General features: G+C 46.6%; 1 protein-coding gene and 1 long non-coding RNA gene across 2 annotated transcripts; one reads left to right on the forward strand and one right to left on the reverse strand.

The window, feature by feature from the left end:
• Nucleotides 1-20,917, forward strand: LOC137147402 (sodium-dependent serotonin transporter-like). Its single transcript, XM_067539434.1, has 13 exons — nucleotides 1-220; nucleotides 4,679-4,813; nucleotides 6,405-6,624; nucleotides 7,195-7,333; nucleotides 9,824-9,958; nucleotides 12,387-12,490; nucleotides 13,823-13,950; nucleotides 14,818-14,930; nucleotides 15,764-15,895; nucleotides 16,883-16,982; nucleotides 17,298-17,398; nucleotides 19,749-19,916; nucleotides 20,783-20,917. The coding sequence occupies exons 1-13, from the start codon at nucleotides 1-3 to the stop codon at nucleotides 20,861-20,863; spliced, it is 1,776 nt and encodes a 591-aa protein (XP_067395535.1). The 3' UTR covers nucleotides 20,864-20,917.
• LOC137147404 (uncharacterized) lies at nucleotides 1,442-26,979 on the reverse strand. Its single transcript, XR_010918203.1, has 3 exons — nucleotides 26,877-26,979; nucleotides 25,006-25,135; nucleotides 1,442-1,647 (listed from the first exon to the last, which is right to left on the reverse strand). It is a non-coding gene; the product is annotated as an uncharacterized lncRNA (long non-coding RNA).
• Between the last annotated feature and the right edge of the window lie 275 nt (nucleotides 26,980-27,254).

Here is a 27,254-nt window from a genome sequence, read left to right on the forward strand (position 1 = left end):
ATGTCAGAGAAGAACTCTCCAGTTGAAGCTGATAGCCTTCCTAGGCAGGGTCTAAAAACAACCCCCAGCCACACTGCCAACCCTGTGTTGCTCATGACCCAAACAGATTCCCGGGACAAGTGGAGCAAAAAAATGGATTTCCTTTTATCGGTGATTGGATTTGCTGTAGATCTGGGCAACGTCTGGAGGTTCCCTTATATCTGTTATCAGAATGGAGGGGGTAAGCACACAGCTTTATTTTTTAACCCTCTTCTAAAGAAAATAAAATGGCTTTTATTTTTCAATTTTAAAAAATGTATTATTTCTTTCTTTCTTTTGTTTAGTTGGGTCTTACAGCCTTTATTGTCTGACCCCAGCATATTTGTTGAATGACAAAACTTCTTCTGGGATTTGTCTGTTTTCTGTTATACCTGTTCTTATTTTAAATATCTTTCCAGCAACACTGCTCCTCATGGGATTAGAAGTGTGAATTTATGAATGTGGGCGGGGTAGAGTAACTTTTATGGTTAATATATATGTTTTTTAAAAAGAAAATTGAAAATGACGAATGGGACCAAAAAGATCAAACACTGCGTGGTTGTTGCTAACTTTGCAATCTTCCCAGTTTGTGAAACTGATCACTTGTGATGCTTTTCATTTTAAGATCATAATTTCAAATGTCCAAATCATCCTTGCTTTAAGATTTACTGTGCAAGGTTACGGGTGTCTGACTAGCACGGTTCCAGGCTTTAAAAATAAAGCCAAATCGCCCCTTACGGAGCTGTCCATGGTGCTTGCCTTCAGAATGAAATAAAACAGATTTCAGTAGAAGTTCAACCAATGAATTAAACATCCGAATGATCTTTTCCTGATAGAAATAATTACCCAAAAGTTCAAGACAAACCAGAATACTGATTTTAGAATAGGTTTCCATCAACTGATAAGCAAACAAACTGTTTTAAATAAACAAGAGTAGAAAAGTCCTTCTAAAGAAAGTAATAATGTGGAAATTAAGACTGTGTTGTTTGCAGAAGACACAGTGGATTCAATTGCTAAAAGCCATGGGCATTTGGGTATCACACCTCGATGCATGGCAAATAAGAATAAAATGATTAGTCCCACGCTAATCACTGCAGGCCTGATTCTGATCTCAGTTTCAGCCATGTAGATCCAAAATACCTGCACTGAAATCCGTGGAGTTATTCTGGATTAAACCCAGTGAAACTGAGAGCAGGCATTAGCTCCCAGCTGGTCAGTTTGGCCTGAACATCAACGTGTCAAGTAAATATAAATGTAAAAGGCATTTAATAAAACTGTCAGAACATTCACAGGGTGTGTTTAATAAAGGAAAGAGAGAGGAAATAGCACAAAGAGCAAGAGAGAGAAAGAGAGAGAGCGCCCATAGGACCTGATTTGTTTTTCACTTATGATCCTAAAGTAAATTAATAAAAGTAATTGTGTTTTAATTGGCTGCGCTTGCTCGCAGACATTCTGCTTTTGTCACGCAGTAGAACTTACAGAATGATTTGCACTCCCACGAAAAGGCCATTCCTTAAGCTCTCCTTCCAAGACCAACCCTCTGTTTTCATAACAGCTAGTTTCTGGGCTTCTCTTGCTGAAGAAAACGAGGTGTTGTGCAAGTTGTGGCAGCTGAGTGCTACAAGTTACCTGCAAAATAAGAGGAAACTTTTAAAATCTGTCCACTGTGAACACTTTTCTTTTTTTTTATTCGTATTTAAAACACTCCCTGAAAGTAGCTATAAGCAATTTCAGCTAGCCCTGTCTTGTTTCACTCAGGAGTTTTCAGCCTTTGCTTTCCTCGTACAGAGAGGTGTGTGGCTTTTTGTTCTCTTCCTTGGCAAATGAGCAGATTCCATAAAGAGCTTGTAGTGAACCAGATCTCAGTCATTCTATGCCTCTGATTGCATTTCATGAGACCATTTCTGCTGACCTCCAGTAGGATGCAGATGGATTGCCGCAGCACTGCTTGTCGGGGGTTTTTATTGCTCCTGGCCAGGTATCAAATAAACATTTCAAGCAACAGGCTGGTTAATCTAGCTTCTAGCTGCTTTAAGAGGGGTGTTCTGGTCCTAATTGCACGCAGAATCATTTGCGCCTCTCCACCTACAGCTGTAAAGGGTGGAGTTACAGTCACTGAAAACAGCCAGTCACTAAATAGCACCAGCTCCTTTCGGGTCACTATCAAGACTTACAAGTAATGGACACTTTGAAACTGCTGGGGCTGATAGTGGCGCTTTAGTGACTCTGCAGTCAGAAATCCTGTGGGGAAAGGCTGCAGAGGCTTCTACAAAAGATGGTGAGCGGCTCGTGTTTGGATGTGGGATGCCATTTTGTTCCTGCTCAGTCACCGCGGTTTGCTCATGCTTGAAAGGACACGGTCAGGGGAGAAAGTGTGGTTTGGAAGCATCCTTCCCTGTGCTACCAAGAACGCCTCTGATCAGCAGAGCTGAAAGAAGGGTGAGGCTCCAATGCACTTTGTCCGGATGCTGCTTGTTTGCTTTGTGCTGTACCGTTGAGCTGTCAGCCTCCCCATTTACAAACCATTTCCCTTTCCCATTCTCTCGCATGTGCCCGACACACTGAGTTTCGAAGTCAGGCTTTTGACATCACAAGGTAATCTGCACAGAGCTCTAAAAGGGGACGGAGCCAGAGCTCCCCCACCCCTCCCGACACCCTTCTGGGGCGTAGGAAGCTGCATCCCACACAGGTGCGGCCTTTGCAGGCCTGGGAGCTCTGGGAGGCATTCTGCATCTGCAGGGTTCAAGGCTTCCCCTGCTCAATGTAGCTCTGCGCTGCCCCTCGCTATGGGCTGTGCCTAAATGGTATGAGCCGGCCCATAACAGCAAGGTCCAATATCCCTTCTGCACCATTGCCCGCATGGCCAGGCCAGTCCTGGGACTGTAAAGGGAGAGGTTGGTACCTTTCCTTCATTCTCCTCCCCACTGGGACACAGCCTCATCGGTTACACCTGTGACCACAGGTTATCCTCACTACCATTCACAGTGCAACCGTGCTTTGTGCTCGGGGCTGTACAGGCGTAGAGCAAGACACAGTCCCTGTGGTTGGGTGCTGTGGTCGCTCAAGCCCGGCCTGTGTCACTGGAGTGGGGCAACGGAGGGGAAGAATAGCCATGAATTCCCTTGGGATCCAGGTCACTTTCCTTCAGTGCCTTCGCTTGCACGCACCTGATTCCACTGCAGCCTTTCTGGGGGGCAGTTCCACTCTGACGCATTGGAATATGTGTCTATTCAGTCCTCATTTTACAGCCAAGTCCAGAACCAAGTTATGATGGGGAGAGAGGCAGTTCTTGTGCCTCTTTCCAGCAGGAACTGGTGATGCCCAGTGCCTGAGATCCCTCTGCCTGCAGTTGCAGGGCGCGTGGATAATTTCAAGAAGTATCCAGGTTTCTGGAATGCTGATCCAGGCATGAACCTAAGACCTTTGCAGAGGCCTGCCAAGGCACGTACCTTCCTCAGGAGAAAGAGTCGATTTCCCTTGCTCACATTCACAGGGGCTCTGGTGACGCCCACATCTCCTGGCACGACCCTTGGCCAGTGGCCATTCATCTAAAGGGAAACCCCACCCAGGCATGGGTTAGTATCAAACAGCCATTTCCTTGGGTCTAGGACACTCAGAAAGAGGAGCTGTGGGGGTTAAGTTAGCTAATCCCAGTCGAGTTATTCTGATGAGTAGAGAGAACAGTCCCAGTTAGAAAGAATCCAGTGGGTACAAGTCTAGCCCTGGTAATTACTGCATCATTATGAATAATGCAAATTACAGCATTAATTATTTAGTTCATTGAATAATGATACATATTCATTGGGATTTTCTCTGTAGAGCCTTTAAAACCTGAAAGGTGCTTAATATCGCATTCCCTGCCTTCTGATCATCTGCACTGCCCAGTGGTACAGCCAATCCGTCTGTTCCGGGCTAAAACGGGACCGCTTTATGTAATGATGCCATCGCACGTGAACTTCAGAACACCCATCCACTTGCAAAAGCCAGTGTGTTTCCACAGCCCGTCGGGAGGAAATGTTGATTCATTAGCTAAGTTACACACACACACACACACACGTATCCGGATTGTGTTGTAGAGAATTTACAGTACATCTCCCAGACACTGAGCCCACTCAGTAACTCTCTCTCAGCTACTTTCCCCATATTGCATGGAGGACGGGCCGAATTCACCCTTAGTGTAAGTCCACCAGCGTCAGCTTCCCGGGGAGCTGGGGGATCGGTACCTGCCCACCTGTTTGCCGGCAGGCCTGCTCCATAAATGGCTCGCTTGTTGTCAGGGTTTGGATGCTGACGTAGGCTGTGTAGGAAGAGGCCTCTTCCAATGCCACCGTGAGGGGATACCAAGCTCTCGTGCACCCCGGCCTGTATCGGTGGGATAGTGGCAAAGCCAGAGCTGTAACGTTGTTTCTGACATTTCGGGGTGAAATCCTGCATCTGCTGAAATCAATAGGGAAACTCCCACGGACCTCAGGAGGGCCAGGATTTTGGCTCCCGTGCCCACCCTGGGGTACAGAGAGGGACAGGACCGGTGTCTCAGGTCTGGAGCCTGTACATGCTGTTTCCCATAGCTATTCCCCACCTGTCTGGATGGCTTGGGAGTCTGCCTTTGCTGCTGTCGATGCCATGATGTTCAGTGGCACTTCTGCCTCTCTTTCTGCAGGGGCCTTTCTCATTCCTTACACTCTGATGGCCATCTTTGGAGGGGTCCCTCTCTTCTACATGGAGCTGGCCCTGGGACAGTTTCATAGGACGGGAGCTATCACCATCTGGAAACACATCTGTCCCATCTTTAAAGGTAAGACATGCCTGCCCCAGCCCTGGAAACTCAACATTAACGTAGCATTAATGTGCTGTCTCCTCTGCTTCGCCAAACTGAGAGAAATCTGAGTAAATTACGGCATCATAAATTACTGCATCATACATAGCCATCTTGCCGAGGTTTTCCACTCCATCCTCACTGACTACTTAGCACGTCAGTAGCACTGTCCACCTACCGGGCCCCCTGTGCTTTGCAAATATGAATTAAGCTTTACAACACCTCAGGCGGGTAGATTGAGACTGCGGCACATTGCACACGGGGAAACTCGGGTACAGAGAGATTGTATGACTTGCTCAAGGTCACAATCTAAGCATAAAGCAAAAGACAGCAGGTAGACACAGACGGATGTGGGAGTAGGAGGAAGCAGTGAGACAAAGTTGATCAGCAGCATAGGCAATATGGTCACAGCACACAGGCAACCTCAGGTAAGGTTGTTCCACACAGTCCACGACTGGTTCCACAGTCTCGTGCACAATAATTGCTAAAGTTCTAACATAATGATTTTATTTCAGTCACAATAACAAGAGCTATCCTTCTGCCATAACCCAGAGTTCTTGGGAGTCCAGCTTCAGGAGTAATGAATACACTGCTTCATTGTTTTGAAGTGTCCATGGCGTCTGTTTGCCAGGCACCTGGCATTGGCCACTGTCGGCAGACAGGACACTGGGCTAGATGGACCATTGGTCTGACCCAGTCTGGCCTTGTTTATGTTTATTAGTAAGGTGCAGTTATTGAATAATAAACCACGTTGTCTGGTGGATGAAATTAAAGGCTGAGATTTTTAAAAAACAACTAAAGACTTTGGGTGCCAAAACCTGACACCTTACAAGGACCTGGTTTTCGGAATTAATCTATCTCAAATTGAGCACCTAAAGTTGAAGCCCACAAAATCTCTAGTCGGTTTTGACAATCTTGTGTGAAATCTGTAAGCAGTAACCTGGCCCAAGGAAGCAGTGAGAGGGTGGGTCTCTATGGCAACTCCAACACTGCTACCATCCATCGAGGAGGCATTTCTCTCCCTCTCCCTGGGGTGACAGCACTTAGGAAATCAACATATGCTGGAGTCCTGCCACCTTCTGGTTGTCACCCCTTCTGAGATGCATTTGCAGAAACATCACAGCTCACAGATAACACCTCTTCCATTTCTCAACTCCGGCCCCCCGTTGCCCCCTGGCCCTGCACACACATAGCACCTGGCTGTCCGCGCTCTCCATTCCCTGACCCGTGGCCCCTTCCACTTCTCATTTCCCTTCCCCCAACCTGTTCCCCTGCGCCTCTTAAAGCAGCAGTGTCCAAAATATCGAAAAACACAGAAAGAAGTAGGGCAAATTCATCCCAAGTGTAACTCCATTAAGTGGCCTGGCACAACCAACTGTACAAGCAGCGCATGGGAACAAAGCAGCGGTCCCTGGATCCAGGCTCTGTGTCCTGCTCTCTCTCAGTCCCATGGAGTTATGCTCCATGATCCCATGACTGACGTGGAATAGCACTGATATGCACAAATTGCCCGGCTGCCAAGGATCCCATGCTGAGTTCCTCTAAAGACTTCGCCCTTCTCTCCACACAGGCATTGGCTTTGCTATTTGCATCATCGCCCTGTACGTTTCCTTCTACTACAACACCATCATCGCCTGGGCCCTGTACTATTTCTACTCCTCCTTCTCGGGCACCCTGCCCTGGACAAGCTGTGACAATCCCTGGAACACCCCCAACTGCACCAACTACTTTGGAAAGAGCAATGTGACTTGGACTGCCTTCTCCAAGTCGCCAGCGGAAGAGTTTTACACGTAAGTGCATGTAAGTGGATTAGGCATTAGGGGGAAATCTCTCTCTCGTTGGTATCCAATCGCCACGGGACCTAGACATGAGAGCCTGCCGTGCAGCGCAGCAGGGAGAGAGATACTTCGTCTTTCCATTTCATGCACACATATAACAACCCGGCTTTATGTTCTCATTTGGGACTCTCAGCAAGATTTACAAACATGTCTCCTGCTGCTCCATGCGGTGGATACGTATTATTACCCTCATTTCACATACAGGGAAACTGAGACAGAGAGTGGTTGCGTGATTTGCCAGTCCGAGGCCGTTATACACAGCAAGCCAGGGCCTGGGTGAAGAGCAGCATGTAGGGGTCCCAGGGCCTTGGTTTGGGCCTTACCCACTCAACCGTGTTCCCAACAGGTCTGTCTGACACAACTCAGCAATGTCCTTCTGGGCAGGGCATTCTGGACTGTGCACGCAAGGAGCAGGGTGTCAGGTCTGACCATTCCCTGAGTGTCCCAGCTGTCGACGGCTCAGCATGCCCATCTCTTTCTTTTACTAGTCACTAAGTTGGGGTTGTTTTTTTTTTGCCACAGGAGGAAGGTCCTTGAGATTCAGAAATCCCGTGGCCTGTATGACGTAGGTGGGATCCGCTGGCAGCTTCTCCTCTGCCTTTTTCTCATCTTCACGATTGTTTACTTCAGCCTGTGGAAAGGAGTGAAAACCTCAGGGAAGGTAACGAGGGCTCCGACCCCTGTTGTGCCATCCTGTCAGCGTCTGAATGAGGAAGAACACTGTGTTTCCATACAGAGGCATCATGCCGCTAAAGCAGAGCCTGGCACATTAAATCCCCAGGCCCTGCCGTGTAGATCCTCCCCCACCCCAGCACTCTGCATCTCACTAGCATGCACCTCAGCAGAGGAGTGTGGAACAGCGCATTCACTGCGCTTGTGATATCCTGTCACGGATGGGGCTCACCGGCAGAGTGGGAATTGCACATTGCCAAAGGTCTGCCGTCCCGGGATTATTCACCCATGAAATGTGGGAGTCATTTCAATCACAAACCCACATCAGACCTCTGGGATCTGATCCCTGGCGATTTGCAAATAAAGGAAAAAAGGCCAAATTCATCCAATAAATTGTAGCTCATATCTGCGCTGCGTTCTTGGGAGAGTCCATAGGTACAGGTGATTTTCTCCTGCAGTCTTTCTGCCTCGTGTTCTCCCTGCCCCAAATCTTGCAACAACGTTCCTTGCTGCAGTCCACGGCTAAATACCGTCCCTTTCAAGAATTTAAGGTTCTCTTGAAACTGGGCACTCCTGCTTTCAATGCTGCCAGTCGCAAGGGTGGTGTTCTCTCTGTAAGCTGTACAGCAGTCTGCAGAAGAATGAACTGGGAAACAGAAGGAAATAGCATACCTCCTGGCCTGATTCTCAGTAGTGCTAAGCAGCGCTGTGCAAATAACGGATTTTTTGGTTCGATGGCAAGTAAAAAAATTAAAATAAAAAATTTAATTCCCCTCCAACTAAATATTTTGACATTTTTAGTGAATCAAAAAGTTAAAAAAAACCTTGTTTTGGGTTGAATGAAATGTTTTATTTTGATTTCAGGCGTTTAAGGTGGGTTTTTTTAATTATTAAAACACAAAATTGAAGGAAATTTTAAAACAAAAAGTCATTTTGAACTGAAAAATGTTGACTTTTTTCAGAATCTGTGTCTGTTTTTTTAATGGAAACCACTCAACAAGACTGACCCACGTTCCCAAAACATTGCAGTGTGGCCGAATCTGCATTGTTCAGTGAAAAAGGTTTTGGCAGAAATGTGGCCACTTGGAGCCAAAGGGGCAGCGCACAAATAAGAATAAGTGTATAGAGCAGAATGTGGTGGTTAGAATGAATGAGGGCAAACCTCCGTTCCCCTTGTTATCACTGAATGAGCGCCGCACGCACAATGCCTGAGCAGCAAACGTCCCCCACCTATCCCCAGGTCAGACATGTGAACGCACAGAAGTAAGTTCTCAGGCTTGCAAAGACTGAGGCTATGTCTTCACTGACAGCAGCAAATTCGCTGCTGTCAGATCGACTTCTCCGGATGGACTGAGCAGTCAGTGAATGTTGGGTTCCAATGCTGATAGCAGAGGACGAGGGAGGATTCCACTGCTGATGGCAGAGGATGCGGGACGGATAAAGCACAACAACCAATATGATTGCAAGCAGAATCGTTTATTCCATCTTGTTCTCCAGCTTATATACCCTTTTATCATCTTTGCATACAATGGTCACACAATTTCTGATTGGCTATTATATGATTTCACCTACTTCACACGGGAACAGCTTACATATTACTGGTAGCATCTTAGCTCACACAACTATCTTGTTTACGACCTTGAATACTTTCTACTATCTAGTGGATGGCGGCCAAGTCCCGGGAACTCGCCGCCAGTGAGGCGCCTGAGTGAAAGTGGCCACCTTCCAGCTCCCTGTAGGCAGCCTCACTTGACCCGGTGTCCAGCACCAGGCCTGCTGTAAGTGTCCACTTAGGTAGCCATCAGGTCAGGGTACAAATAATACACTCCCACAAGTGAAGACCCGCTCAGTCAATCCAGAAATCGACGTATTAAGGCCACCTTCTCAAGTAGGTTCCCGTCAGCGCAGTGCATTGAAGACAGCGCGCAGCACAGAAGCAGAGAAGTCGACAGGAGTTACGCACGTCTTTTGCGTAGCTTGCGTAACTCCGGTCGACTGTTGCCGAATCTCCGAGGTAAGTGTAGACAATCCTTAAATGAGGTCAGGTAGCTATTTCCCTGCCCAAGCTGTTACTTGGTCCCTCCCACAAGCTGTATCTCTCAGCCCTTCTCTGCAGTGCGGCATCACCTGGGAGGTATGAAATCCTTTCCTACGTTTGCCAAAGGCAATGAGAGAACCCGTTCTAAGCTGACGGCCCCACTGATCAGTAAAAGCCAGGGGCAGACTACAGCATCACTGAGGTTTGGAGAATCATCTTCTGCCCCTCAGCTGAATGATCATTCCAAGCAGTGGTTACTGAGACTGAGTTCACTCGTCTCTCACCAGCTCACACACACAGGCAGGCGGCCCTTTGCCACAGAGCATCTGTGACGACGCTGCGAATATTTGCACTGATATTCTTTGCTGGATGTGACCTAGAGCCACGGCTGGAGTCCACCTCTCCTGTCGCTGATACCCTTGTCCGGTCTCTGCTTTCCAGGTGGTGTGGGTGACAGCAACGCTGCCTTACATCGTCCTCCTTATACTGCTGATCCGGGGAGCTACGCTACCAGGGGCTTGGAGAGGGATCGTCTTCTATCTCAGACCTAACTGGGAGAAGCTCATGAGCACTGCTGTAAGCCACCGCCATGCAGACCTCTCCCCTGCGCTGGGGCACCCATTGCCGCGGGGCGTGTGGTGGTTAGCAATGTGCAGAGGAGCCATATGAGAGGCTGGAAGCCAAGCTAAGACAGGTTCAATGCTCCATTTCGCTTTTATACTGAAAGCCATTTATGCGACGACAGGGCTGGTTCACCAAACCTGGAGACATAAGACCTCTGCCTGTCTATCCCAGGACAGGTAGAGCATGGACAGACACAGGGTGAGCTCCGCACACGTCAGCCCAAACTCAACAGTCTTGGCGACATGAGGGAAAAGCAGATGTGTAGGATCTCCACCGGCACCAGCCACGCTGGAAGCTGTTGTGTAGGCAGGGCCATGGGCCTTTTTCTGCCACCTCACCTAGCCCTGCTCTGAGTGCAACACTGTGGTAACAGGCAGCGCCCTCATCCCGCTGCCCTTCCACTGCTGGAGCTGCAGGACAGGGCTAAGTCATGAGGGGCCTCAAAGAACATCAGAACATAACAACGGCCACACTGGGTCAGACCAATGGTCCATCCAGCCCCGTAGCCTGTCTTCCGACAGTGGCCAGTGCTAGGTGCTTCATAGGGAAGGAATAGAACAGGGCAATTATCAAGTGATCAGTCCCATCCATCCCAGTCGCTGGCACTCAGAGGTTTAGGGACACCCAGAGCACGGGGTTGCATCCCAGACCATGTTGGCTAATAGCCACTGATGGACCCATACTCCATGAATGTATCTACTTCTTTTTTTGAACGCAATTATAATTTTGGCTTTCACAGTATCTCCCACCAACACGTTCCACACGTTGACTGTGGGTTGTGTGAAGAAGTATTCCTTAGGTGTGTTTTAAACCTGCTGCCTATTCATTTCATTAGGTGACCCCTGCTCCTTGTGTTATGCGGAGGGGTAAATAATGCTTCCCAATTCACTTTCTCCCCACCAGCCATGATTTTATAGACCATGGGCATAGCCACCCTTCGTCGTTTCTTTTGGAAACGCGATGCGGTGGAGAAGGGGGACTCAGAGGCAGAGGCTGATGTGATCAGAGCAACCAGGCCGGGAGAGGATGCTAGCAGCAGTGTTAAATGTGCTTTAATGTGACATTAATTGCACCTGCTGGATCTCCCATCCTCCCACACGATGGTACATCTGCTACATCCATCTCAGAAAGCACCCACCCCACCCCCCCAGCAGTTAGTGCTTGCAGATTCATTTGGCAGAGATGCCCAGCGCAGATCTGAGAACCAGAGAGTAATGGGTTCATTATTCCTTCAGAAAATAGAGGCGCGCTGGACAAGCTCTTGGAAATGTAAATCTTTAATTGAATCACCCATCTCATTTGCCGTCGAGTTTTATTTATGCTGTGTTTTCACCCCATCTTTGTAAAGCGGGCCTGACAATAGACTTCCTGTCTGTAATTACTCTAGAGCTGCACTTGAAAATTTTCATTCAAGGTAATCAGTGATATACTTTCCAATTAAAACCTTTCATAACAGATACACAGCCATCGCTTCTTCCAGGAACTGTGAGCCAAGCCCCTTTGTAGCTGGATGCCAGGAGAGGTTTCTCCGCTTAGATTGCAACTGAATTAGGTGTCCGTGCTCAAGTTCACTGCTGCTCAACTACCCCAGGGTGCTTCCCTTCACCCTAAAAGAGCTGTCTCCCCAACTCCCCCGTGTCTGGGGTGTCTTTCCAGGAGGAATTGGGGAACAAGGGAACCACACGCAAGAAACAGCATTCAGGAAAAGATATTTAAATAGGGGTCACCAATGTGACACACAACCCAAGGGATCGTCTGATCTGGGACATCACATTGTGTTACAGCCGGTCCCCGAGCTGCCTGGGATCTAGTACATTGACACACATAACACCCGTTGGCATTGCTGAAGTGGCGCAGAGGGGCCACAGTGGAAACAAGAATCCAGCCCAGAGCATTCAGCATTGGAGCAGCTGTTTGATCCTTAGGGCTAACCATGACCTGCTGACATGATACCCTGTCTATAGTTGCATCTAACACCATGTTAGTTATCACCACACCTCTGGATCACGCTCCAGAGTGATGTAATTGCCCAGCGTAGGTGAGCCCTGCAAGAGCAAAGACACACATGTAAAGGGGAGTGCCGCAGGCACCCTGGCCAGCTTGGAATTTTTCTGCGCTTTCAAAACTAGGAAAAAGACAAATTTCAGAGACAGACAGACAGACGGTTAGATCTGCACTCAGTCACTCCTGGCTTTGGAGTCAGACAGAAAGCAAAGGGAACTGACGCATTTGAGATGCCCAGATTTACACCCCATGCCACTGTCTCGAGAGCAGGAGGTGGCCGGTGTGTGTTTGGGAGATAGGCTTCCTGGCCAGGTCACGGACCCTGGCATCCACCCACTCTCCTGACTCTCACCAGCTTCTCTGCTTCTTCTGCCAGGTCTGGGTTGATGCTGCTGCCCAGATCTTTTTCTCCTTGGGCCCTGGATTTGGTGTTCTTCTCGCTCTAGCCAGTTACAACCATTTCAACAACAACTGTTACCGGTAAGAAACCAAGCCAAGCTTATTGCAGACTCTGCCCCAGTGGAATAGCCAGGAACAGGGACGTGAGCTGAGCCCCCTGTGTGCAGCCAATCATACAGAAAGCTCATCCACATCCCGGCACTGGCTACGGTGGGGCAGCTTCCCTTCAGCAGGCCTGGAGCTTGTACCCCCTCTTTGCCTGCAGGTGAGAATCCCAAGTCCTTGGACCCCTCACTCCTTCAGGGCAGGTGCAAATGGAAGAGCCAGAGGAGCGAGTTCTCAGATCTGGGTCCCTAGCTCATCTCTGCAGGGTACAAAGATGCAGGTGCAAGTTTGGGAGGCACAAATTGCACCCGCAGAAGGGTGGCCGGGCCTCCGCCCGAGCAAGAATACCCCTGACAGTGCCAGTCCTCCATGGCCATGCAGTGCACCCTGAGCCACTTCAGGGCAGGACAGTCAAGCCAAGCAGCGGGATGGGAGCCTCTGCCAAGGCCCGCCAGCTTCTCTCTTGCTCCCATGCACTGGGGGGATGCTATCAGCAGCCACTTCCCTACAGCCTGGGAATGCTGCTTCCAGGCAGTCAGCACCTTCCAGCGAATTCCCAGAGGGCACTGAGGGTTTTCCTGGTATTGCTCAGCTGGGGGGGTCTTAGAACTGTCTCCGCCCTCCAGAAAGGACCTGTTTCCACACTGTTTCTGCACATACTGGTCACAGATCCAGCAAGGCCAGCTGGAGACCATGCTGCCACCTGGACCGAGGGCCACCTCGGCCCAGTTTTCACTGCAGGATCCAAATTCCCAGATGTGCGATCTGCGGAAAGCTCACTGAGACAGGTGCGGTCAGGCCTGGGACATGGCCAGGGAGCCTGGAGCTCTGATCCCAACTCTGACTGTGTGAAACCCCTACTCCATTCTGCACAAAGCAGGTGCAGCCCTCTGACTCCAGGCTAGTTGTCCTTAGTGTCCCAACAGTTGGACTCCCCCAGTGCAATGCAAATCCCAGCACTTACGCCGTCAGGTGACCTGCCCCATAGCGTTTGGGAAATTCTGCCCAACTCTTTGTTCAGTCCTAAGCAAGCAGAGTTGTCCTCCCGAGACATGACTCCTGTCTCCAGCGCTGGAAGATGCAGCGGTCCTGGCCATTCAGCCCCATGGGAAGAAATCACTCTTGTGCCTAATGATGTGAGCGAACTGAATCTCACTTGTAAAGCTTTTCCTCTTTACAGTTTGGGGGTGGGTGGGGATAGGGGGAAGGCTTTGGGCCTGCAGGTATTGGGGTTAGAAATACAAATGGAAAAAGAGTTTTTGAAATACCCTGCCCTTTCCAGTCACCCGCTCCCATTCTGCCTTCCAGAGACGCCATTGTCACCAGTACAGTGAACTGTCTGACCAGCTTCCTGTCAGGGTTTGTCATTTTCACCGTGCTGGGCTACATGGCTGAAATGAGAGATGTGGAGGTGGAAGATGTAGCAAAAGATAAAGGTTTGCCTCCCTTACATTGTTAGCCTTGGAACAGCACCCTTCCCCTCCAGCCTCAGCCAGCTCTGGATATGAGCAAGCTGCCTCTCTGGAACCATGTATTAGGGACGGGGGGTTAGCAATTAAATCAGGGTACTGAGCACCAAGATACACGTTATGTCTCTTGCTTTGCTCTGCGACCTCGAGCAAGTCACTTCCCCCTTCAGTGCCTGAAATGCCCCCATCTCTCATAAGGAAAGATAATTCTCACAGACCTCACAGCCTTAAATAACATTTGTCAGGACAGTGATCGCTGCATGAACGTTCAGATTCCACACCCTGACTCAGGTCTGAGCCTTTCCTAGAAGCGTCAAAGCACTGGAGTCACGCAGCTGTGAATAGGGGCAGAATTTGGTCCTCTGCAAGCAAACAAACAGGGTGAAGTTAGGGTGTTACTGCGTGCGGTACCCACTACGGGTGGCTGCAGGTACAGTAATGGCCAAAGTTGAAATGATTAGGCTAACCAAGAGCGAGGTCAATTGGGCAATGGAATAAATGGCTACAGGAGATGATGGAATTCCCGTCAGTGCGGAAAGGGAAACCCCAGACTGGTAACGTCTGGCAGGTATGAGTAAGGACAAGATTTTCACAGACCCAGAGAGCAGTTAGATAGTGAATTCGTACCACTTTTCAATGAGAGCGAGACACTTAACTTCCACTCATGCCTCTGAAAAACTCCACCTACATGTTTTTCCAGCATGGGCAGAAAATCACCTTACTTCGTTCAGCTTCTGCCGTCATGAGCAGAAGGCAGAAGCCCTGGGATTTTCATAACAGAGACTATTTCCTTAGCAATTGGATGGAAGGAAATAACTTCATGTTTCCTTCTAGGTCCAAGTCTCCTTTTTATCACCTACCCTGAAGCCATCGCAAATATGGTGGGCTCTACCTTCTTTGCCATCATATTCTTCCTTATGATGATAACTCTGGGGTTGGACAGCACGGTAGGTACTTTTATTTTCCTTTCAGGTGAGGGCAAAATGACCCAAGAAAGGCACCATTGTACGTTCCAGGCACCTCACTCCCAGAAGAGTTACCTTGGGGTGGGACTTGTGGTCATTGCTATAAATCCATCAAAATGGGGGCGCACAGGTGGGAGGGGATAGCAAAGGTAATACCCCATCTATACATCTCTAAATATGACCCATGTGCAGATGCACTCAACAAGGTTTTGATCCCTCTCTGTTCTGTAAGGGCCCGATCCTGCTTCCCCCCAAAGTCCATGGGAGTTGAATATTGACTTCAAAAGAACTAGAATTGGGTCCTGAGCAATACTCTCTGTAGGCTGTGGGAGCAATAGGGGCTCAGTATGTCTCAGGTTCAGGCCCTGCTGCTACTTGGTGTTCCTTGGCCTATCCATGTCCTTACAAGCCCCCAAGATGCCAGAAAAAAATCGATCTTGGTTAGAGCTGGTTGGGAAAATGGGAACAAACAAAAGTGTAAAAGTTTTCACGAAAACAAAAACAAAAAGTTTTTCGTGTTCTAGAAATTGCATTTGAACATTTATTGTAAGATTTCATGATTTTTTTAGAAATTTGAAAACGAACCCCGGGTGTTCCCTACGTTGTCAACAGCTGATAACATCTGTGCAGGAAACTGTAAATCAGACACTTGGGGAATAAATTCTACTCTATGTTACAGGGGAATAAATCACAGAAAAGACCAGTCAAGCTAATGAAACAATACACATGTTACTGGGATTACACCAAGAGTGGAATTTCACTCTTCGCTTCATTTTTCTGGCTCACCCCACTGTCTTCTCTGGTTGCTTTTGCAGTTTGGGGGGCTGGAGGCTGTCATCACGGCGGTAATGGATGAATACCCTCACATCCTAGCAAAGCGAAGGGAGCTGTTTGTTCTTGGCCTCATCACCATATGCTTTCTGGGCTCCCTCACCACCCTTACACACGTGAGTAAGCCTGAGCCACATTAGGTGCTACGTCCTTCCTCTGCGGGCCTATCACACAGGCCTTGCGAAAAGTTCAGCCTTGAAAACTGGCTACAGCTAACATCCAGCCCAGCAACATGAATGAGCAGTTCAGATTATCCTGACCGGGCATTTGTCAACACTGAATTTCATCAGCAACGGCACTGCCCATTCACCTGTCTTGGAAAGGTCTCTTTGGAGCTCTTCACAACCTTCTCCACCCTCAAATAACCTGGTTAATTTTGAGTCACTTGCATGTTTTGCTGCCCTGCTCTCTATCCCATGTTCCAGATCATTAATAAATACATTAAACAACAGTCCTCACCCAGACCCTAATTAATTTCCTTTAGCTTGGGACTTTGCCAAAGGCTTTGAGAAGGTCCAAATAAGTTTTATCAGCTGACTCTCCATTATCTGCTATTTTGCTGATGCATTCTAATAGTTTGAAGAGTTCTCCTTCTCCTTTTCAGAGCCCATGCTAGTTTGTTGCTGTTACGGGGCGGGCTGGTGGTGGTGGCGTGTGCAACAACATAGAGCTTTCCTCTCCTCTTTTTTCTGCCTAGCTCATCTTAACTTAACCCAGCAGACTCCCTTTATACTGACTCCCTCAATCAACCTCACCTGGAGGACTTCAGCTCCATGACTGAACAAGGAGCGATGGTCTCAGGTTGCAGTGGGGTCTAGGCTGGATATTAGGAAAACGTTTTTCACTAGGAAGGTGGTGAAGCACTGGAATGGGTTGCCTAGGAAGGTGGTGAAATCTCCATCCTTAGAAGTCTTTAAAAAGTCTCCTTAATTTTCTTTTTAACCCCTTCATTTCCAAGCACCCCATGGTGCTTATAAACACCACTGCACAGTGTGAATTGAACATTTGAGAAAACTGGTGCAATAGAAGTAGCTACAGTTAAGCATTTCACTTCTCACGTAAGAGCTGCTAAAATTACAGCCTGTTTGCATTTGTCATTCCAGGGTGGGGCGTATGTTGTAAAACTCCTGGAGGAGTTTGGTGCCGGCTGCTCAATTCTGGCTGTGGTGTTATTAGAAGCAATAGCTGTCTCATGGTTTTATGGTAAGAAGAAAAAAAATCCCACTCCATAATTAGGCTTGTATTATGCACCAGCATAACCTATGGTCATGATCCTGCAAAGTCTTATGCACATGAGTAAGTTCCAGTGACTTTCAATGGGCTCCTCATGTATAAAGATAAACATGTGCATGACTCTTTCAATGTCTGGGACCAATAATGGCAACTTACAAGTGCTGCAGTTCCAAGCACTTTCATGAAACTCTTTCTAAATAAGCCCTCTGGGTGTGCTTCCTGATTCCTCCCTGCTGTAACAGTGATACAATGTCCATGATTTTCCTGCCCCACAACCTCATACAGGAATTCAGATGTTCTGTAACGATGTCAAAGCCATGCTGGGCTTCACCCCAGGGATATTTTGGAAGGTCTGCTGGGTTGCCATCAGCCCTGCCTTTTTAGCGGTAAGTATTTTTGTCCCAAGCAAAAAATTAAGTTTCCAACTTTCCTTTTACCTTCTATCAAGCAAGTCCCTCTCCAGGTCACTTGAACTTTTGCATGCAGCCTGCCTGAGCCTGTGACCTGTAGATGCACATTCAGAGTCTCCTGTCTAGTTCATGGTGGTAGAGAAAACCACTTGGATGTGTCAGGAAGAAGGGCTGTTTATGAAAAGTCTCCCCTTTGTTTTGGGTAATAAGAAATCAATAGGAAACTCTTAAATTCAAAAGGGAAGATGACATGCTGTCTGTACTCACTGAGACGGTGTATTTGTCAAAGAAAAGACCTTACAATATATGTTCAGGCTGATAATCTATGTACCATGGGCCAAGCTCACAGCTGGCAGCTGCAATTCAGTTAAAGTCAACACAATCACACCTGCTTACACCAGCAGTGAATTTGGCCTTATCACGTCCACATTATAAAATAAAGCTGTTGACACTAAAGACTGTAATGTATCAGCTTCACTGTGGCTTAACTTGCCAAGTTTGCTATTTTAAATGCAACTCCAGTGCTATGCTTTGTACTGGATCCATCACCTTTGAAGTGCCAACCTTTCATTGGACTTCAAAGAATGCCCCATCTGTAAAATGGGGAGGATATTCATATTACCTACCTTGAACAGAGAGAGGGATTGTGAGGATTAATTAATGTTTTAAGCACTTTGAGATTCTAGGTTGTAAGGGCAAAGTATTGTCATCAAGGCAGAAGGAAAATTATTTGATTTTACCAATAAGACATGTAACTGGAGTGCAGTTTTCTTCAGCTGATGAAAACCCCATAAACTGGATCAGTGTTAGGAATATCATTCTGGGAAATGTCAGTTTAAAATCCAGATTGGCCTTTAAAGATTAGAATATAAATAGCAGAAGAGAAATAAGGGCATTAAGTTAGATTGCACAATAAACTTATATTTACAGTAAGATTGGTGAGATGTTGTACACTGATTTGATTTAACTGGAGAGTTAGTCCAAGACAGGAAGGCAATTATGCAGGAGATCCTAGTATAAACATGAACAAATATTACCAGGCAGAAAAAACCTAGTGGTGTTGTTTTAAATGGCTTTTTATCACACTGTGATTTACTGCCACACTAACTTTCTAAATTCCCTCAAATGCTACTGCCCCTCCATTCTGTATTTACCTTCCTTTTTTGCCCTGGGGAGTTTTTAACAAACGCCTAGACTTCCAGAAGACATGTGTGTGCAAGAGAGAGAGAGACGGATTACAGCAAATGTTCTGGTGGTGCCCTCAGCACAGCAATATCTGTTCACGTTATACGTAGCGAAGTATCACACTGAAACCATAGCTTCTCCTCCAGCAGCAAACACTAACTAACTAGGATTTCTAAATTTGATCCCCAGCCTTTTCCCTTTAATAGGAGGCACTGACAGTCTGCAAAGTACCCCAATTTTGGTCGCAGTGCTCCTAGGGCTGCAGGAAGCTTGCGTCCAAAATGCCAGCTATCTATTAACATAGCTGGGGGAGTGGCACAGCAGACAGATATGAAAACACAGGTACCCGTGAAGGGGCAGCCTGAATGGGATAAATCTGGCCTCGGTCAAGTTCCCGTGGACAGATGGCCACATCACAAAGCCAGCCTCACAGCCGGCAAGCACTGGTCCTTTTACTAGCAGTGCAGGCAGGGAGGCCATTGGCTGCACTGAACTCTTCTTAAGGGTGAGGGACACTGGTGGGGCAGAATGAGGAAGCTGGCACGGCCTGGGCTGGGCCTATTCTGAGGAGAAAGACGGTGAGTCAGTCTCCAGGGCTGTCAGCCCAGGATCTGTTACCAGCACTAAACTCAGTAGCAAATATACCTAAAAGAAGACATTAAACACACAAAGCAAAGGGCCAAATAATCCATCCTCGCTGATCCCCTGGGAATGCAATGAGGTTAAAGCAGGGATGAATTTGTCCTCATACGCTGGAGGAGCTGGCCCTGTATATATGGCACGTCAGAAGGCTCCACTTGCGGGTGGGTGGGTGGGGGAGTCCAAGCTGGATTCTGCCCACCCACCGACCTCTTTAAACAGCCATGTTCTTCCACTGTACCGATGATTTGTCACGTTGTGTGATGCAGCACAGCATCACACGACACACGTAAGAGAGGCCAAGTTAGCTGCTTAGGAGAGCCTTGTCTTCTGCTGACATTTTCCTAACTAACCAGTTCCCTCTTCGCAAGAGATACGGGGTCAGATTCGTCCCTGGTGTGAACCCACTGACACTGGTTGAGGGGTGGCTGTGGTGCATGTGAATTGCAGGGCTATTCTGTGAATGAGCTCCCCTGATGCTGGTTGTGTTACCTGTTAACAGTTTATCATAGTCAGCTCTCTCCTGGACCAGCCGCCTCTCGTGCTGTTTGACCAGCACTACCCAGAGTGGAGCATCTCTGTGGGATACCTCGTTGGAGCATCATCCTTCATCTGTATCCCTCTCTACATGGTGTACAAGCTGGTCTGGACTCCGGGATCTCTTAAACAGGTCAGGACTTGCTGAGGGTCACGCTTTCCAATCCAGTGTGGGTCAGATATCGCGGGAGCCAGCACAGTTTGAAAGATCAGGGCTCAAGTCTTCGGCAGGCTGGCAGGGTCTGGAAGCTCTGTAGAGAAATTCCACTCGTGGCCTTGGTCACATGGTGATTAAATCATGCCAGATGAGCTGGTTTTAAACTGGCTCGAGCTAGCACTGTTTGCCTGCCCAGCGTAGACCAGGAATGATCATTTTAAAGCCTTGATCTAGGCCTGGCTAGGAGATCCTGGGGCCCCATCTGGAATATGTCTCTAATGGTTATCCCTGGTCTACAATGCCCACAATTCCTCCCAGATGTAACCCCATTGACTTTAATGGGTGAATTTGGACCACTGGGTTTATATCACATTAGCCTGAATCTTTCTAAAAGCACGAGACAAACAGTTCCTCTGTCAGGCTTCAGTCCCACAATCCCAATGGAGTGACCAATTTGAGAGCAGCCTCATAAATTCCGAAGTCCCTCATTCCTCCTCAGCGGCGGGAAAGAGCCCGTCTGCCACACACAGGGCTCCCGCGCCTGATGCACAATTACATCAGCGGCTGTCATGCCTGGCGAGAGGCACGTCAGCCTTAACCTGAGAGCACAGCGCATCCTCTGAGCTGGCGTGCCATGACTTGTGATTGGCTTAAATTGCACCAGGCACCATGGTGCCATCAACCACGGGAGAATCACTAGGATGTGCCCAGGCTTCTGGCATTTCAATGGCACGGGACAGAGGCAGAGAAACCACCCAGCTTTTGTCCCTACATGGCACCAGTTACATTAGCCACCAGAGCCATAAGTAACCCATGGCTTTTTCTTTGCTTGTATCTCCTAGCGTCTAGCAGTGTGCATTCGACCGGAGAAAACTATACGAGACCAGCAAGCGGATTCAGTCTGTATGTCATCGGTGCCATAGTCCTCTGGGCGCACACAAAGGGTCGTGTAGACTGCTGTTTGGCTTTACTGTTACTTACAAAGCCAACTAAAAGACAGGGAAGAGAAAAGCTGCCATCACTGTTTAAATTGCTCCCTTGTTTCTCTCCCTAAGAGTTGTACACACTGGCCAAAGCTCGCCACAAGGTGTGGAGCACACACCTAATCTGCCTTCCGTGGGCCACGTCCTCTTGCCATAGCGGCTGTATACAAATATGCACTCAGTAAAAGCCTGTACTGTCCATGTCTTAATAATGCGCCTGATCCAATTCCCATTGAAGAGTCTTTCTGCACTGAGAGCTGGATTGGGCTTTCAATGCGTCTGAGTTATAAATAAAATTCTAGTCTGAGTGGAAGCCTGATTGATATAGAATCACAGAAACATAGGGCAGGGAGGGACCTCAAAAAGGTGATCTAGTCTATCTCCCATGTTACTTTGGCAACCGCATTTATCAAGTGGATTGTGCTCCCAATTCCCTTATGACCCAAAGCGACTTCTTCCATATCTGTACCTTTTGCTTGAATGTCAGTTACGGCATTAGCAGATGTGGTTCAGATTGAACCGAAGGCACAACAAACCCAACAGAACCACTGCCTGTGGAAGCACAACTACGCCCGGTACCAGGTCTTCAGCCTCCTTTTCTGTTACAGCTCATGTGAGCATTCCACAGAGTAGAGCTGCTTGGACTGCCATGCCTGGAAGTCTCTGTAGCCATGGGGAGAACCATTAGTTGGAACTATATTCTGTGTTATATTTAAACCCAGATCCACTTCCCTCCCATCACTCTTTAGGATTTTCCCAGCTGTGCTTCTTGTTATCAAGGAGATCTTTTGTTTAGAGAAAGGGTTTGTCCCTCCTCCTCCTCCTCCCTTCTGCAGCGGAGTCACAACTTTAGGTTGCTATTTCATTAACATTGCGCCGTGACCTGGCAGCTGGATCAGAGAGGTGCAGATGGTGTACTGCAAAGAAGGAATCTGTTCTTCACACACATGTAGGGGGAAAGTGCAGACAGGTGGGGAGAGTAAATGGATGTGTGTGTAAATATTCTTCTTTTTATTTTACAATATTCTGAGCCAAATTCAACTGGCAAACAGCAAGGTAAGTTCCATATTGGACATAAATTGGCCAGAAAATGATGGTAAAGCATAGACTAGAGGAATGTAACTTGCATCAAAGTATAGGTAGGTGTGTAAAAATAGAGCAACTGACACGCTGAAGGGGCCCAGAAGCATGGTGTATAACAGCAGAAACAACTCACAGGAAAGCATAAGATAAAAAAAGGGTTTGATGGTGACCTCAGTTACCCTGTTGTACATCCAGAGTAATTCTACTGATTTCTGGCAAGCTGCTCTTGTTTTACATCACGATAACAAAGTTCATAATTTGGCCCAAAATGCTGTATGCCAAATCAGCAGAAGTTACACTCCGTTGCTACCGACATGCATTTGCTGGCCCCCTGACACACCACCCCTTGAATGTGGCAGTCAGACTTCCATGGCAGGCGCACCCGGGTGTGTATTTGGCTCATTGTTCTGATATCAAAGTCCCCTTTCAAAGAGAAAACAAAGCAGAAGTAGCAAGTATAACCCATTGCCAGGAAAGCAAAATAAGCTCCTATCATTGTTCACTTGTTTGAAAGTGATGATTCTGAATTCAAAACCACTTGGATTTCAGCTACATGTGGGATGAATTCCTTATTGCTAATTCTCATTCTGAGATGACACCCTCAATTTTTTGGGCCTAACAACGAAGGGACACATAGCTGTGAATACGCTCTACAAGAGTAGGATTGTTATGTCTGACATTACAACTCATGAATCATTTAGAAAGGCTTGCAGTCTCCTTGTTCAAATATTAAATGTGGAGTGCAAAAGACCCATGAGTGCTTATTTAACATGTGAGTGACGTGGAAAATAAATTTGACATTGAGTGTTATGAGATAAACCTAGTTACGGACCTAGAATCTGAAGTTTTGTTTTCATAAAAGCAAAATGTAGTCAGATGATCTTAGAATACCTAGCTGGGGTTTTTTGTAACCGTATTAAAGAGGTGATTAGCTTCTACTGTGGATTGGACTCACAACTGGTCTGCGTGTGTTTCACTGGAAAAACTTTGTGTTAGAGGGAAACTGGGCCATCACAGATCTGAAACCCAGCTTGCAGTCGCTGCTCTGCCTTAGTATTTAAACAGTCTCCTACCAAAATGAAAGCCTATTAGGGAAATTCTATTTAAAGATGAATCCCAAAGCTTTGATCAGCTAACTAAACGGTCCTCGGCCTACTAATACTTAGCAGCTGTGTAGTATGCTTCTCTCCATAGATCTCAAATCATTTTACAAAGAGTATCATAATCCCCATTTTACAGATGAGGTACAGAGAGGGGAAGTGATTTGTCTAGACAGAGTCAGGAACAGATCCCAGCTATCCTGACTCCCAGTCTGGTGCCCTGCTGAGCCAAAGCTCAGCTGAAGATCATTTCCTCTTTTATTTACCTTCCAAGACCTGAGTTCAGGATTCCACATTTTATCCTATAACAACTGATAACATCCCAGTTACCTAAAAGGAGCTCTCTGTACACTGCAGGAAGTGACTGGGAGATCACCAGCTACAGCAGAAGAGACAACACACTGGACTCAGATTTAGTGTGGGACGCAAAGACCGGAATGCTCTTTAACTATTTTCTTTTATAAAAGGCAAATATAACAAAACCTATCAAAACCTAGGACTTCAAGGTTATCATTCTGCTACCTGTTGGGACTGTCTGAAACTCCACAATAACAATGGGGACAGAATTCGAATCCTCCTGCTCCAAAAGCATAGGCCTCTATAACTTAGGCTAAAGGAAAATCTCCATCAGCTTGTAGCAGTATCGAATCTATGACACTCAGTTGAGCCGTTCTGAATCCATCCAGTAGAGAGCAGTGGTACACATACACACTACTCGGTTCATAAACTACATTGTACACATGTTCCGCATTAGCGATTTGGGATCTTAAACAATTTTTTAAATGTTTGCAGTTCACCTTTAATGTAATCTACCAACTTTTTCAGCTTTTACAAAAACTTTTTGTTCACATTAAACACCTTCCAACTCTCATTTTTATCACTACAGCTGTTGCACTGTAATCATAGAATCATAGAAGATTAGGGCTGGAAGGGACCTCAGGAGGTTATCTAGTCCAACCCCCTGCTCAAAGCAGGACCAACCCCAACTAAATCATCCCATCCAGGGCTTTGTCAAGCGGCACCTTGAAAACCTCTAAGGATGGAGATTCCACCACATCCTTAGGTAACCCATTCCAGTGCTTCACCACCCTCCTAGTGAAAAAGTTTTTCCTAATAGCCAACATAGACCTCCCCCACTACAACTTGAGACCATTGCTCCTTGTTCTGTCATCTGCCACCACTGAGAACAGCCTAGCTCCATCCTCCCTGGAACCCCCCTTCAGATATTTAAAGGCTACTATCAAATCCCCCCTCATTCTTCTCTTGAAATGTAATGGATTCTTATGTTTTGGCATATCTTCTGCATACAAGATTTTGTTATCCCTGACATACTTTTCAATCTATGAGGCTCGTTTGTAACCTGCTTCCCTACTCCGACTGAATTCAAAGCATCCTGCTTTATTTTTATTTAACTCAAGAGAATGAATACATTTAACAAAGCTGAACAGTGTTAGAGCACACAGTTGTGCTCATGATGTCTTAATTAAGTGTACGTAACCCACCTGTCTCCTACACTTCTGTATTATTTTGTTACCTTATATCTGGACATTATCTTAAAGATGAAAATCTTGCATAGTGAAACATAAGAATGGCCATGCTGGGTCAGACCAGTGGGCCATCTAGCTCAGTATCCTGTCTTCCGACAGAGGCCAATGTCAGGTGCTTCAGAGGGAATGAACAGAACAGACAATTTTTGAGGGATCAAACCTTCCTATTAAAAACATAATTTATTTTACATAGCTGTGTTGCTGTAAGCCTCATTCTGCAGCTTTCACCCTGATGAACTGTAGACTCCCATTTCCTACAGCTACTGTGGAATCATTTTGGTAATAAATGGAGGGATTATAGTACAATACATCTTTTAAAATGCAAATGACTGTTACTGTAAGCATTACTTACTCGTATGTGCTTTGCAAACTGTAGACTCTGATCATCTTTGCTAACGCTTTTCTGCGTAAATTCAGGGGAAACGTGTGGAATGAGCCCAGATGTCCGTTGTTAATAAGATTGATTGTAGCAAGTATCTCTTCTGAAAGACAACAAACAGAACATGCCTGAAACTGATGCCAAGAACAGGAGGATTCCCAAAGCAAGGCCCTCTTAGAAAACGCAGAAAGATCTCATTTCCAATGCATGAGGAATCATCAGAGAAAGTCCAGACAGATAGCAGGGGGAGAGGGATGGTATAATGGAAAAGTCCCTCATGCTATTATAAAGGGATTAGCTTTAGTTATTTTATAACCAGCCTTTCTCCTAATCATGCTGTTCCCTGGCAAAGGGGTGAGTAGTCCAGACTGTGTCCTTTGGGACTACAAGTTTCTGCAAGTAAAACTCTAGTCTGATTTGAGGAGTTTATCCCTGTCAGAGCATGTAGTTTATACCAATGTTTCTCAACCAGGGGTACATGTATCCCTGGGGGTACACAAAGGTCTTCCAGGGGGTACATAAACTAATCTAGATATTTGCCTAGTTTTACAATAGGCTACATAAAAAACACTAGTGAAGTCAGTACAACCTAAAATTTCATAGACAATGACTTGTTTATACTGCTCTATATGTTATACACTGAAATGTAAGTACAATATTTATATTCCAATCGATTTATTTTATAATTATATAGTAAAAATGAAAAAGTAAGCCATTTTTCAGTAACTGTGCTGTGACACTTATGTATTTTTAGGCCAGATCTTGTAAGCAAATAATTGTTAAGTGAGGTGAAACTTGGGGTACACAAGACAAATCAGACTACTGAAAGGGGTACAATAGACTGCAAAGATTGAGAATCACAGGGCACCTCCACACTAGAGAGATGGGAGGCTGCAGATTCAGAATGTCCTGGGTGATACTGGGCCTGGTGGCCATGGTTTGACCACCCCAGATTTCAAGGGACACAGTCCTTTTTTAAACTTGCCTGTAGGGAATCCATTTTCTTAAATTCCTATGGTCCTTTGATTGACACTATAGATTAGATCAACTGCTAAAGTTTGGCTGTATATCCAGATTTACCTTAAATTCAGGGGTGTTTGGTTCAGCCGTCTCCAGCTGATGCCAGATGTTAACTAATGCATTAGCTTATGTATGTAAAGACATAGGGCCAGAGTCTACTTATGGTATAAATCTAGAGCAATTCCATTAAGTCAATAGGAAAAATTCTGCTCCGACTCACTCCCCTACAACTCCAATAGTTTTAGGCAGAATTGGCCCAGCCTTTCCACTTAGTCTGGATTTACAGTCGTGCTAATGAGCTCGGGATGGTATCAGAAAGCTCTATAAATAAAGGCTAGATTTTTTTTCATTTTATTTGCTACTTATGAATTTATTTCCCTCCTTCCCACGCTGTTTGTATAATTACGTATTTTCAATGGACCAGACAGTGTTTCAGGAAACCACTATTTCAACTAGAAAACACTCATTGCAGCCTACATCTCCCTATTTGTTCCCAGCACCCAGACATCAGCACAGCTGCAAAGGAGCTGCAAGTATGGACTGGAAAAAGCCCTCCTCTACTAGTATCTACCTCTGTCACAACTAACAACTTTTCAAATGGGTAGGGTTATATTGTCACCTAGACCACACATACATCCCTGTGGGAAACATTCTTAAATCTAGTCTCTGCCCTGTTTAGAGTGTACTTAATCTGCGGAACATGTTGATTTTAATGGCAGAGGGTGGATTTAACTCCTCTACTAGTGATTCTGTGTATATTGGTGTTTCTACAGAGTCCATCACAAAATACCCATAACTCCACTTCCACCAAACCCAGTTCTTACCAGAGCCTGCCTTCCTCTGCGCAGCAGGGGCGTTGCACTTGGTCCCCTGCTTCATGGCTTAGACCAATCGTTATCTGAGATCAGGAGGAGACCTAATATGGGGGGCAAATGATCCCATAGTTGCTACTGCAGGGTTCTGACACCTTAGCGCTGGCCACTGTCAGAGACAGAATGCTGGACGAGATGGATCCTGACTCTGACCAGCCTCGCAATTCCTATGTTCTTAAGTTTCTGTGAATGTTCAGTAGCATGCAACCTAGGTGTGGGCTGGAGTTTTCAACTGCACAAAAGATCTGTTCTACTTGGACAGAGCAGTCAAGAAATTAAATCCATGCCTTTCTCTTTTAATCCCCTCTCTTCTGTGGCCTTTATCAGTCT

The sequence above is a fragment of the Emydura macquarii genome, unplaced genomic scaffold (genome assembly GCF_026122565.2).
Source record: "Emydura macquarii macquarii isolate MOO-44397 ecotype Brisbane River unplaced genomic scaffold, CSIRO-AGI_Emac_v2 contig_554, whole genome shotgun sequence".
Classification (NCBI taxonomy): domain Eukaryota; kingdom Metazoa; phylum Chordata; order Testudines; family Chelidae; genus Emydura; species Emydura macquarii.